This window comes from Osmerus mordax, chromosome 17, assembly GCF_038355195.1.
Source record: "Osmerus mordax isolate fOsmMor3 chromosome 17, fOsmMor3.pri, whole genome shotgun sequence".
In the NCBI taxonomy this organism is placed as follows: Eukaryota; Metazoa; Chordata; class Actinopteri; order Osmeriformes; family Osmeridae; genus Osmerus; species Osmerus mordax.
The window spans coordinates 2376816-2389733 of NC_090066.1; the positions used below are offsets into that span (position 1 = coordinate 2376816).

The 12918-nt window shown below is 49.5% G+C and overlaps 1 protein-coding gene across 1 annotated transcript in view; it reads right to left on the minus strand.

The window, feature by feature from the left end:
- wnk1b (WNK lysine deficient protein kinase 1b) overlaps nucleotides 1–12531 on the minus strand; it is a 38639-nt gene extending 26108 nt beyond the window's left edge. Inside the window, 6 exon segments of the mRNA XM_067254948.1 lie at nucleotides 3517–3674; nucleotides 4167–4387; nucleotides 6926–7107; nucleotides 7738–7916; nucleotides 11373–11693; nucleotides 12498–12531. Of these exon segments, the coding sequence (XP_067111049.1) occupies nucleotides 3517–3674; nucleotides 4167–4387; nucleotides 6926–7107; nucleotides 7738–7916; nucleotides 11373–11693; nucleotides 12498–12531 (1095 nt within the window).
- Nucleotides 12532–12918: the final 387 nt, after the last annotated feature.

Sequence of the window (12918 nt, forward strand, 5' to 3'; positions counted from 1 at the left end):
ACACACACACACACACACACACACACACACACACACAGAAGAGGTTAATGCAGAACCAACTAGAGCGTGATAACACACATTTAGCAGCTTAGCTGCTGCTCTCTGCTGTAGGTCCAGCCTCTCTCTCACGACACACAGGACAAAGCTGTCGCCTCACATGGGACATTATAAAAGTGCGTGTTTTAGGATCAAGTAAAAACACATTCCAAGTGCTGTAGTACAGTAGACTAGCCCTTTCACCGTAGCGATTATTAATATCCAGTTAGGTGGTTAACACACATCTATCTCCATTATGCTGCCTTCATGTAGGTATAACAGCTAATCACACTTGACAGGTAATGAAGTAGTAAACTGTTTTTCAAATAAGAGCATCATGATTCTAGAACTCTAGAATTTTTTTAATTTTAATTCTAGAACTAGAATTCTCAAAACTCAAAGCAAAGCGACCAGGCAGCCCAGCAGTGATGAGAGGGAAAGATGTGTGCCTCCTCGCCTGCTATTCTAGTTCTGTCTGGTATCATACCTCCACAAACACACCACACCTCAGATGACACAGAATTACATAAACAACCTGCCACACAGAGGGAGAGAGAGACAGAGAGCGAGAGAGAGAGAGAGAGAGAGAGAGAGAGAGAGAGAGAGAGAGAGAGAGAGAGAGGAAGAAGGAAAGGCGGAGAGATAAGTTTAATAGAAAACACAAAAGAGAGTGAGACAGAGATAAGCAGAGAGATAAACCAGGAATTTGAAACTCAGAAAGACGAGATAGAGGGACAGAAGGATGGAGAGAAGGAGGGACAGAGACTTACCGTGGCTTCAGAGCGAAAAGAACCTTCGTTGACCTAACCTGGCACACAGTGTCTGATACTCTGTCCTGGAACACTGGTCTCTCTACCGAACCTATACCTCCTCCACCACCCTCCTCCAATCAAGCCCTACGACCTTGCGTAACATGGATCCCCCCCACCCCACACATTCCAGGCCGAAACAGGGTTAGGTACGACGGAAGAACTAATGGAATTAAGTTGATGAGAAGACGTAGTCCAATAACAAGGCCCTTAAAACAGCCTCATTATAGACGACACTGCTACGGGGGAGCAAGTCTCTTTTTCTCTTTATCTCTATTTTAAATCCATGGTGTCCCACCTCCTCCGACCCACCGATATAAAGATAATTATAGGTAATCATTCCGCTTTTCACTAAAGGAGGGAGTGGAGGAGGAGAAAGAGGAGGAGGAGGAGGAGAAAGTGGAGGATAAGCAGGCAGTGCAGTGCGGGGAACTGAGAAGGAAGACGAACGACGGTAAACGATAAAAAGAGAGCAATTATGACTTTATGACTCCGCGGAGTGGTAAGTGTTGCCTTTTCAAGCACGGAGGTGTGTGTGTGGGAGGGGGAAGGTGAAAGCAAGCAAGTGCTAATTGCCGGTGAGGGTCCGGACGAGGGATTAGACCGAGAGAACAAAGAGAGGCTGAAATATCCCGGACATTATCACTGGATGCCTGAGCGCCAGTGGAGCAGGCTGTCGCTGCTCTCTGTGGAGGCAGCGGGACACAATTAGCACCAGCCGACTGAGAAAGAGGAGGAGGAGGGAAAATAGGGATAAACAGAGAAGGAGAGAGGAGGAGAACAGGGGAGTAAAGAGGAGGAGCAGAAAAAGAGGGAGCAGAGGAACCACCCTGAATACTAGGGGTGGGAATCTTTTAGTACCTCACGATTCTAATCGATTTCTTGGGGGTCAAAAAAAAAATCAATTTACGATTTTTAATCATAAAAAATATAAAAGATTTTTACAATTTGTGAATCGATGTGAATCGCTAGAAGACTGAATCGCGATTCCAATGCGAATCGTTTTTTCCCCCCAACCCTACTGAATACATGTTCACAACCCTCCACACTGTCTGCCTCGGAGTTACGGATGGATGAATGAAAGGATGAATTGATGGACGATTGATTGGATGGTAGCTGCTGATCTTGAAGAAGCTGGCGATGCAGGATATGACACAGCGAATCAGATGACTCCCTGACTGCGTAGCGAACGAAACATGACATCACAGACCAGATATCAGTCTGGGAGACATCTGGAAAAAGCCGCACACAGCTGTCGAGGAGCAGATAAGCTCAGCAGCACTCGCCCACCACACCAGTGTGCCTCATCTCCCATCTCTCCTTTTTAATCTCTTTCTCGCCTTGCTGCATGATGTTAAACAGTGTAGCCATGCATGTGGTATGTGAGCGGTTTACGTGTGACACCAGAACAATGGAAATCATGGGGTCTGGAAGAAGAGAGGAATGTGTAATAATTTCCAGCATGTTGTAGCAATTAGCCTCGAAACACCTGACTTTGTGTGTGGAATATGTGTGTGCACGTGCGTGTGAGAGTGTTCAGAACTTGGGAGCTACTTTAGTTTCACCCCAGCGTGCCACAGCACAGCAGCACTGATCTCAATCGCCCCCTGTTGGTGATTACCACCTCAAGCCCCAGAACAGCCCTCCATTCTTGCTGTTACTGCTGATACTGTACGCTTTGTGTGTATGTGTGTGTGTGTGTCATATGACTGCATCCTAGTCTCCCAGCTCATGACTGCTCTATTCATCCATAGATGAGTAAACAACCATCTTCTTCCAAGAAAGAGGGATTGCAAAATATGGAGAGAGATGGTGGACAGAGAGAGCGGGAGAGAGAGAGAGGGGGTGGGGGGGAGTGAGAGAGGGAAAAGATATCCCAGTGCAGAGAGGGTACACACATCCTTCACTCAAGTAGAAGTACAGATACTCATGTTTAAAAAGACTCTTTTTCCCTCAAGTTAAAGTAAAGAAGTATGGGCTCTGACATATACTTACATTTACATTTAGTCATTTAGCAGACGGTCTTATCCAGAGCGACTTACAGTAAGTACAGGGACATTCTCCCCAAGGCAAGTAGGGTGAAGTGCCTTGCCCAAGGACACAATGTCATTTTGCACAGCCGGGAATCGAACCAGCAACCTTCGGATTACTAGCCCAATTCCCTAACCGCTCAGCCACCTGACTCCATACTTAAGTAAAAAGTATTCACGTTCTTTCGAAATAATTTAGCTTTTTCTTACCTTAACTTTTCTTAATTTTTTTTTGGTATTAAATATCTTTAGACGTTTTTTCAGGAAATATTTTTTTAACCTTTCAAAACTTTTTTCCCGAAAATATCACAGAAGGGAGAGGAGATAGGGGGAGAGAGAAAGAGAGAGACAGCGAGAGATACAGAGAGAGAGAAAGAGAGAGACAGAGAGAGAGAGAGAAAGAGAGACAGAGAGAGAGAAAGAGAGAGACAGAGAGAGAGAGAGAAAGAGAGAGACAGAGAGAGAGAGAGAAAGAGAGAGACACAGAGACAGAGAGAGAGAGACAGAGAAAGAGAGACAGAGAGAGAGAAAGAGAGAGACAGAGAGAGAGAGAGAAAGAGAGAGACAGAGAGAGAGAGAAAGAGAGAGACAGAGAGAGAGAGAGAAAGAGAGAGAGACAGAGAGAGGAGAGCAGGACTCACGCTGGTGACCCTGCGGTAGATCTGGGCGGCGTTCTGACACTCAGAGTAGGGGTACTCTGACGTGGCCATCTCCAACATGCACATCCCAAACGCATACACGTCCACCGACTCATCGTACTTCTCCTCGTACATCTCTGGAGCCATGAACTCTGGAGTACCTGCCAGACAGGACGACAGGATGGAGAAGGAGGGGTGGAAAAAAAGATAGAAGGAGAGAAAGCAGATGATGATTAGTTTCACATCAAAGCAATAAAAGCATCTAAGTCAGTTGATCTCACAGGTGGGGGGAAAACTGAGTTTGAACCAAGATGGTTGCCAGTTTCCCCCCAGGGAGTATTCTAGCACACCTGGCAGGATGAAACTGGAGACCCTGGCAGGCCGGCCTGCGCCAGAGGCTTTACCACACATGCTACTCAGACTCTGAATCACAGACTCTATAAAAAAAGGTTCTACGTTCATTTCAAACATTTTTCACTCTTCCTCCTCTGTGACTGACCGCACCCTTCCACTCAAACCCACACATTCCATTCCAGAAGTCAGCGGTGGTTACACATGAATTCTAATTTCTGCCAGCTGGGAAGAAGGTGTGTGTGTGTGTGTACCCGTGTCAGTTTGCATGTATGTCTGAGTTCAGGGGTCATGACACACACCTATGACACTCTTGGCGAAAGAGGCCCTCTTGAGCGTGGCCAATCCCAGGTCTCCGATCTTGACGGAGCCGGTGGGCCCGGTGATGAAGATGTTGTCGCACTTGAGGTCACGGTGGATGATGGGCGGGGCCCTGGTGTGCAGGAAGTGGAGGCCTTTCAGGATCTGACGACACCAGCTTCTCAGAACCTTGATCTTCATCACCTTGAACCTCTTCAGGTACCTGAGGACACACACACACAGACCGGGACACACAAACACACAGACACAAAAGGACACACACACAGACACACACACCAGACACACACATTAGCTACTGCTTGAACTAATACAAAACATTGCGAGATTAACATTAAGATTCCCTTTGTTGTCCCAAGAAGTGGAAAATGTGGCTTGGCCTTTTCACCAAAGCTGCACCCAGAAATACAAATAAACATTCAGAATAAAAGAGATCATAAACAAGTGAATTATGTAGTGAACTGTAGTAAACTGTGTATTGTGGACAGACCAGTTCTACATGGTGAACACCATCAGATAAAACCCTGTGTTTCCCACACACAGTTGCTATTTAGGAAGGTGTGTTCCATGTCACTGAGCGTCATGTTGACAGATTGGGACAGGAAGCATATCCACGACGACAGCCATTAACCCTCCGGCCTCCTGTCAATCATACAAACAGCCGGCCCCTCTCTCATCCATCAGCCTTATCTGGGCCAACTTCAAACCTCTGGGTCTCACAAGTGAGGAAAACTATTCCGTCGACAACCCAGCATGACAGTGGAGGAAGGCGTCGTGACAAAACCCTGAAAAGAGTGACAGACGATCTATTCTAAGCAGCTTTGCAGCAGGATGGAGAGGCGGGTTGGTCAGCAGACGGGGGTGGAGTGTGTTTACAGACACGGACTAGACGTGGAACAGTACGAAGGACGGGGTGTTTGAGGAGCCGAACAGGATCATGGTGGAGGAGGCGAGGCCCCTGTGAAGAGAGTTGACAGGTGTGTGTGACTGAATGTGTGTGTGTGTGTGAGTACAGTGCCTCCATGGCAACAGTCAAACACCCGAAAGCTGACCTCCCCCCCACGCCCCCCCTTCTCCTTTTCTCTCCTTTACAACAAATATATCTCCATTCTTGAGAGCTTCAACAGCGTTTAGTACACGCATTTTCCTTGTTTTCTCAGCCCTTAATGATCCGTTTTTCAGACAGCTGGGAGGAAGGAGTACATTCTAGAAGCAGAGCTGGATCTTGGTCTCGTGTGTGTGTGAGTGAGTGAGTGAGTGAGTGAGTGAGTGTTTGTGTGTCGGTGAGTAAGCGGGTCAGAGGTCAAACATTTCCAGAACTCTGAAACCAGTCTGTACTGTTAATGTGAGTGTGCTTCCTGCATGTGTATATAAACCGTGTGGTCGTCACCACCAGGGGGGCACCATGCCAGCCGGCCGCCCCCCCAAGAGCCAGGCTGCCCCCCTGGAGACAGAGCGCCTGGTGGCAGAGCGTGACCGCTGTCTCTCGGCACGGCCCGCACACTGCCAGCATAACCACTCTGTGTTCGACCCAGCAGGGCTGTAATCACAGGGGAGGAGGAAGGGACAAGGAGAGAGAGAGAGAGAGAGAGAGAGAGAGAGAGAGAGAGAGAGAGAGAGAGAGAGAGAGAGAGAGAGAGAGAGAAAGAGAGTGAGAAAGAGAGAGTGAGCAAGAAAAAGAGAGAGAAAGAGAGTGAGAAGGGGAGAGGGAGAGAGAGCAAGAGAGAGTGAGAGAAAAAGAAAGAGTCTCTTACAGTAAATGTGGACAAAGGAGCCTAAGGCATCCACTGGAGGGAGCTGCTGGCCCAGAATGCACTTGGGTGCATTTGTATGGTTCTGCCCCTGTGGACATAGTTCTAGGGAGCGACAACACAGCTGAAAAGCATGCCTGACACACTCCCTCTGTTTATCTATTAATCTCTCTCTCCATCTCACTCCCTCTCTATCTATCCTCTACCCTCCCTCTCTCTCCCTCCCTCTCTCTCTATCCAGCCCTCCGCCAGGAATGTGGAGAATCTGCAGAAGCAGCAGCTGGCACATGGGCAACGTTCCCATGATGCACTCTGCCTCCGTGGCAGGGGGAGTGGAGCTGGCCATACATTGGCACACACACACACACACACATCACCACCCACAGTGATGTGTGTTGTACTGACGAATCAGGGCTGAGACTGGCAGACTGAGGGACTGGTTGATAGAGATGCACAGGGGGTCTTCCAGGGGAGCACAACCTGGTTCACAATAGCGGCTCCACTTAGAGCAACGACTCAGAATTCCCCAAAAACCCAGCAGACAACCAAAGTGCTAAATTATATGACTCGTTATAAAAGCAGGTATTGAAAGCTTTCTTAGGAGGAAAAGGACATTGGGAAGAAAAAGTAATTTAATGGTAATTGCTGCTGTTGAACCAATTTTCACATCTCCATTGGTGGTGCTCTGGTGTGGAGGTGAGTCATGGAGGGAGAGACCCGACAGAGAGACCAGTGGGAGAGAGAGAGAGAGACCAGTGGGAGGGAGAGAGGGAGAGAGAGAGAGAGAGAGAGAGAGAGAGAGAGAGAGAGAGAGAGAGACCAGTGGGAGAGAAACAGAGTCCGGAGGGAGACAGGAACATCCGTCTGCTATAATTCTGTTTGAAGAGTGTACTGCAAAGTCCAAAAATATCCTTAACAGCCTTTGTACGAGTTCCCAGATGTGTGTGTGTGTGTGTGTCACGAGCCTGTACCTGTGTGTGTGTGTCACTCACGTTTTCAGTGTTCCTGAGGTCATGAGCTCGGTGACCAGTACGATGCACTTGGAGGCGCTCTTGCCCTTGGAGGGGGACTCCCAGGAGTCGTAGAAGCGGACGATGTTGGGGTGCTGCAGCCCCTTCAGCATCCCCGCCTCCTCCTTGAAGCGCTGACGCTCAGTCTTGGACAGCTTACGATCCTACCAGAGACACAGGGACACAGGGTCAGTACACACACACACACACACATGTACACGCAGGGACACAGGGTCAGTACACACACACACACACACACACACACGTACACGCAGGGACACAGGGTCAGTACACACACACACACACACACACGTACACGCAAGGACACAGGGTCAGTACACACACATGTACACACACGTACACGCAGGGACACAGGGTCAGTACATACACACCCACACACATACGTACACGCACACTTTGCCTATCGCTCTCTTTTTTAACTCACTCTCTCTCTCTCTGTGTGTGTCACTGTCTCTCTTCCTCTCACACTTACAAACTTAATTACAGGGTGGTGAGACTCAACCTGGCTTGGATGAGCTACAGAACAGAGACCACAGGTAAACAAGAGAAGACAGAGAAAACATAAGCAGCTGTTTGTGGCCTCCTGTACCACCTCCTCAGTGCCCTGGCTCGCGTCTGTGTGGGTCTTAATAAGAATACTTGAGCTGGCGTCGATAGCCTAGCAGAAGCAGCTCTGCTGTGGTCACTGTGCTTGAGAGACCCTCTATAAACACTGTGTTTAACAGGCTGGTGTGGGAGACTGGGGGGGCGGGGTTACAGGCTGCAGAGCCTACCCTGTCAGAAGCCTGGCTGGGCCCTGGCTGGGCCCAGGCTGAGCCTGGCTGGGCCCAGGCTGGGCCCTGGCTGGGCCTGGCTGGGCCCTGGCTGGGCCTGGCTGGGCCCTGGCTGGGCCTGGCTGGGCCTGGCTGGGCCCTGGCTGGGCCTGGCTGGGCCTGGCTGAGCCTGGCTGGGCCTGGGCTAGCACCAGAGGGTTTCAATCAGGGCCTCAGCTAGGCTGCACTCTTGACAACAAACCTATTTAATGTGCATGTGTGAAAGAGAGTCATCATCACACACGTGTGTGTGTATTGACCGAGTGACCTTGCATTGGTGAGTCACCAGGTCTGCATTGCGCCACCTCACGCTCACACTCTCTCGTGTACACAGAGGTTCAGGGGTCACCAGGAGAGCTGAAGATCCAAATACTTTAGAACTGTACAGTACACTGATCTCAGTACACTGATCTCCTAAATACAGTTATACTAGGTCACTAAAGAGTGCATTCAATCCTTAATTAAAAACGACCCTGTTGCGATGCCTATATATAACAACTGTGTAATTATACGCATGTGCATTCTGGACACCTGCCTATCTATTCAACGAGCCAAATTAGACACTGTAGTCTAAAATGTTGAAATGTTTTGCCAGGGACACAGGAAAACAGCATGACTTGGTCTCCTTTTTACTGCTTCGAGATACAAACAAGGTTCCGGGGGAGGAGTGTGTGTGTGTGTGTGTGTGTGTGTGTGTGTGTGTGTGTCTCTCCTGTGTGCACTTCTGATCATCCTATTTCCACCAGCTCGGTGGCTAACCACAAGCGACGCATATAGCGCTTTCCTGCTGCGATCACAACCCAGGTGTTTGTGCTCGACAAACAACAGCCATGTGACCCGCACGCTGACGAGATTACAGCCAGGCCAATCACACACGGCCAAATGCTGCCAAATTAGCCCCTGAATCCAGGAAATCACAAACACACCCTGAGTGGTTAGATGACAAGACAGCTGACTCCTCCTGGAGAGAAGCTGATTGGCTGCAGGGCTGGTCGGACCAGTTAGGCCCGGTCACAAGGTGAGACCGAGCCCGTGTCCTACCCCTGCCTGGACCGCACCTCTGTCGGAGGTAGAGAGATAACCGACCACGGGGAGAGGAGGATGGAGATCTAGGGGGAGGATGGGGAGACTGAAGAGAGGGATAGCGGGGGAGGACAGAAAGAGGAATGGGGGGTCCCAGTCAAGCCTTGAGGGCTCTGATGAACTATTTCGCCATCATGAAATATTCATAGAGGAGAGAGGTCGGGATCAGAGCACTTATTTCAGGGATTTGTGGCTGTGGATTACTGGCAGCCTCACACTCTCTACCCAGATTCCTCTCTCTCCCTCCTTCTCTCTATGTTCTCCCTGTCCAACAGGCTATTGCTGCGCAATAGGAGCGCTTTCAGGGGGCAGAGGGTTAACAGACAAACACACTCAACTTAATCGATTCAGATTACAACAGGATAAGGGCACATAAAGGGCTGCCCTGTCCATTAGTAGGGGTGGGGGGGGGGGCAGGGGTGGGAGGGGAGAGAGAGATGTGGTGATGTTACTGCAGAGCTGCCTCCAGTGGGCCTCGGGGCCGCGTGTCTCAGCCAGCCCTGCACATCTGTTCCGCGCCGTAGCCAGCGTCAGCGTCAGTGACCTAGGCCAGGCTGGAGAGGAGCCAGGGGCTTCGAGGAAAGCCATCCATCATGTCTCTGAGCGTGACAATACTGGACACAGTTCCAAAATAACAGTCTGCATGCTCGTATGGAAGGACGAGGGTGTGTGTGCGCGTGTGTGTAGCTCTGAGTGAGAGCTGATCACACCAGCAGGCCTGAACGTGATCATATGTTTCAGCTAGAATATATAGATCCAGAATTATATTATACTGTACTGCAGCCCATCTGGTATTAATATGATTGTCGAGTGCACACCCAAGCTCTCTCACCCAAACTCTCTCTCACACACACAGCTCCCTTCCAGCGATGAGAAGTCCTATGGTTGACCACACTCCGTGACAACAGAGCTGTCCTCGATGAAAGGAAAGGATACTGGAGGACAATTAACCAATACAAACAGGACGTCAGATGAAAATCCTCTTCCTGTGACAACAGTAACCACTGAAACTACCGTCTCTGCCATCTACTGGCCTGTTGCTAGACAACAAATACATATTGTGCCCATTTAGTCCACCATTGATTAAAGGTTATGTAGGCAAGTTGTGCGAAGCAAGCTATTTTCGAGGGAGTCGGGTGGCTGAGCGGTTAGGGAATCGGACTAGTAATCAGAAAGTCGCCGGTTCGATTCCCGGCCGTGTAAAATGACGTTGTGTCCTTGGGCAAGGCACTTCACCCTACTTGCCTCGGGGGAATGTCCCTGTACTTACTGTAAGTCGCTCTGGATAAGAGCGTCTGCTAAATGACTAAATGTAAATGTATTTTAGCTTCAATTCCAAATGATTCAAACCATAATATCCCACCCCCTCCCTTCAAAGCCACTCCCACTAAACTACAGTAACGGGCATTGAGTGGAGGGGCAGAGTGCACGCTGGTAGGTAGGTAGACAGACAGACAGCCCGTCCAATCATTAGTCAGGGTACGGCTTAATGATTTGTTGTGTTTATTACAGTCTTGCGACACCCACAGATGTCGGATTAATTTCATATTACCAACAAACCTTTATATGTATTGGTTGCTATCGAGATGTGAAGTTTATTTAGGCAAATATGACAATCTTGTCAGGTCGCAGATGCTGTGGTCTCGGATGCTGAGTGTAGTTTTTTTTTTATCAGCTAATCTGCTACTGCTGCAGTGCAGCCTTGATGAAGTAACAGGCTGCCCACTTCCTGTGACGGATGGGTAGAAGGTCACATTACTTTTCTGGAAACCCTGCTCTCTCGTTTCCCAGCAGCACTCAAGCCCAGAGCCTGACCAATCCGTTTCTTGTACACTAAACCCCGCCCTCTGGGCACAAACATATTGCATTTGTACTGCACGTCATGTTAGTATGTATGTATGTATGTATGTATGTGTGTGTGTGTGTGTGCGCGCATGTGTGTGTGTGTGAGTTTGGTTATTGGAAAAGGATGAGGAACTTCCACAAAGATCCAACTAGGTCCGTTCTCGTGACAACTGATCAGGAAACAAGCCTCCTGAAAACATCACAAGACCTCAGTTTGTCAACTCCAAAATATTATCCTCCGCTACACTGCTTATGAACTCTTACTATCTTTCTATTTCTGGCTTTCTTTTTTCGCGTGAGTTATCGGCAGAGACATAGATTTGATCTAGCAGAAGTGACAATGCTGTCTGATCGAGGTTATTTCTGAGAGATAAGATAGGAGAGAGAGTGTGTGTGTGTGTGTGTGTGAGTGAGTGAATGAGAGAGAAATGACAAAAAGAGAAAGTAGAAACGGAAGACAGAAAAAGAGAAGTGAGAGAGGGATAGAGAGGGAGAGAGGCAGGGAGAGAGAGATAGGGAGAGAGAGAGAGAGAGAGAGAGAGAGAGAGGATGAGATAAACAGAAAGAGGATGTGAGAGGCAGAGTGGGAGATGTTGCCTCAGAGAGGATGAAAGAGGTTGTGGCGTCGGTGTCATCCTTATTGAGAGGAGGGAGGAAACCAAACTAACCTGGAGGGGTTTGGCCGTTAGGTGCCTGGGCGTAAGTCTGGGTTTGGGCCTGGGGGTAGTTCTGGGTCTGGGGTAGCTCTGGGTCTGGGTCTTGGGGTAGCTCTGGGTCTGGGGTAGTTCTGGGTCTGGGTCTTGGGGTAGCTCTGGGTCTGGGGTAGTTCTGGGTCTGAGTCTGGATATCTGGAGCTTGGGTCTGAGCCTGGGTCTGGATGAATGTGGTGTTCTGTCCAGAACGGGCCTCCAGCAGGGAGGGGGCCTGAGGAGGGCCAGCCCTAGCAGGCACCCAGGGACCCGCTGCAGAGGGCCTGAGGAGGGCCAGCCCTAGCAGGCACCCAGGGACCCGCTGCAGAGGGCCTGCTGTATGAAAGACCCAGTGTGTGTGTGGTGTGTGTGGAGTCCTGTGTTCCTGCAGAGTTTACAGTGGAACAGGTCTCAGCCTCTGTACCCGATCTTCTACGTGGGGAAGGAGGATGAGAGAGACGGGGGAGGAAATGAAAGAGGAGAGCGTTCTGCTTGGGCCGAGCAGAACATCTGCTATAAATAAGACACAGCAACTTTCTTCATCTAAAAAAGATGCTAAGATGCAAAACGGCACACAGTAACTTCACTGTAACAGTCGAGGGGGAGTGCTCTTAAGAGTTCTATAAACAGACATTTCTACGCTGGGTTCCTATTAGAGAAGGAAACTTCTGGGTTACAAAGTTTAGCTTTTTTTATGTTTCTGAGGTTTTGGGTTTCCAGGCAATCAGCACTTCACAGACGGCTCCCTAACCAAGGCCATGTGTAGCTGCTTGCAGCCTGGCAGCCTGGACTCCGGTTCACCTCCCTGCCTCTAGGGGCAGTAGTGGTGATATGTCAATAAACCTAACATTCGCTTCCAGTAAAATCTCCTTGTTATGTAATGATTCTAATGGAGGTGAGGAAGTTAAGGCCTGATAGTGAGGCAGAGATTACAGCCAAAGTAAACTGTGTCTGATGTTCAGCTTAAGTTGGAGGCTGTGGGGCCCTGTGTTGGGTTTGGGAAGGAAGGCGGGGGTGGATTTCAGAAGTGGAGGGCAGTAATCTAGCCACCTGGCATCAGGGCCAGCTGCTGCAGTACTGACAGAGGACCAGTCCATCACTCACCAAGCAGGATCTCTAGGCTGGCAGAGCAGGCCATGTCAACAGAACCTCAACGTAAAACGCTCTATCCCAAATATTCCCGCTCATTCTAGAACGGAATGAACTTCTAGAACTACATCATTCACCGACCAGGATCTCCACGGAGCCGTGGCGAGTAGGATCCAGGGAATCCTCACACCGGTCGGATAATTAGCCCCAAATTAGAGAGCTGTACTACCCAGAGACAGCCTGATCTGAGACAACATTCTCCTGAGGGTGGGTGGGTGAGTGTGTGAGTGAGCACTGGCCACAGCTGATGCATGCTGAGGCCTGATGATGAAAGTGATGAATGTGCTCGCTAGCATGATGCAACTGAACCAGGTCCCAGGTGGAGACAGTGCAGGAGTCCCAGTCACCCAGGCGGGACTGCATGCTGAGACAGGTG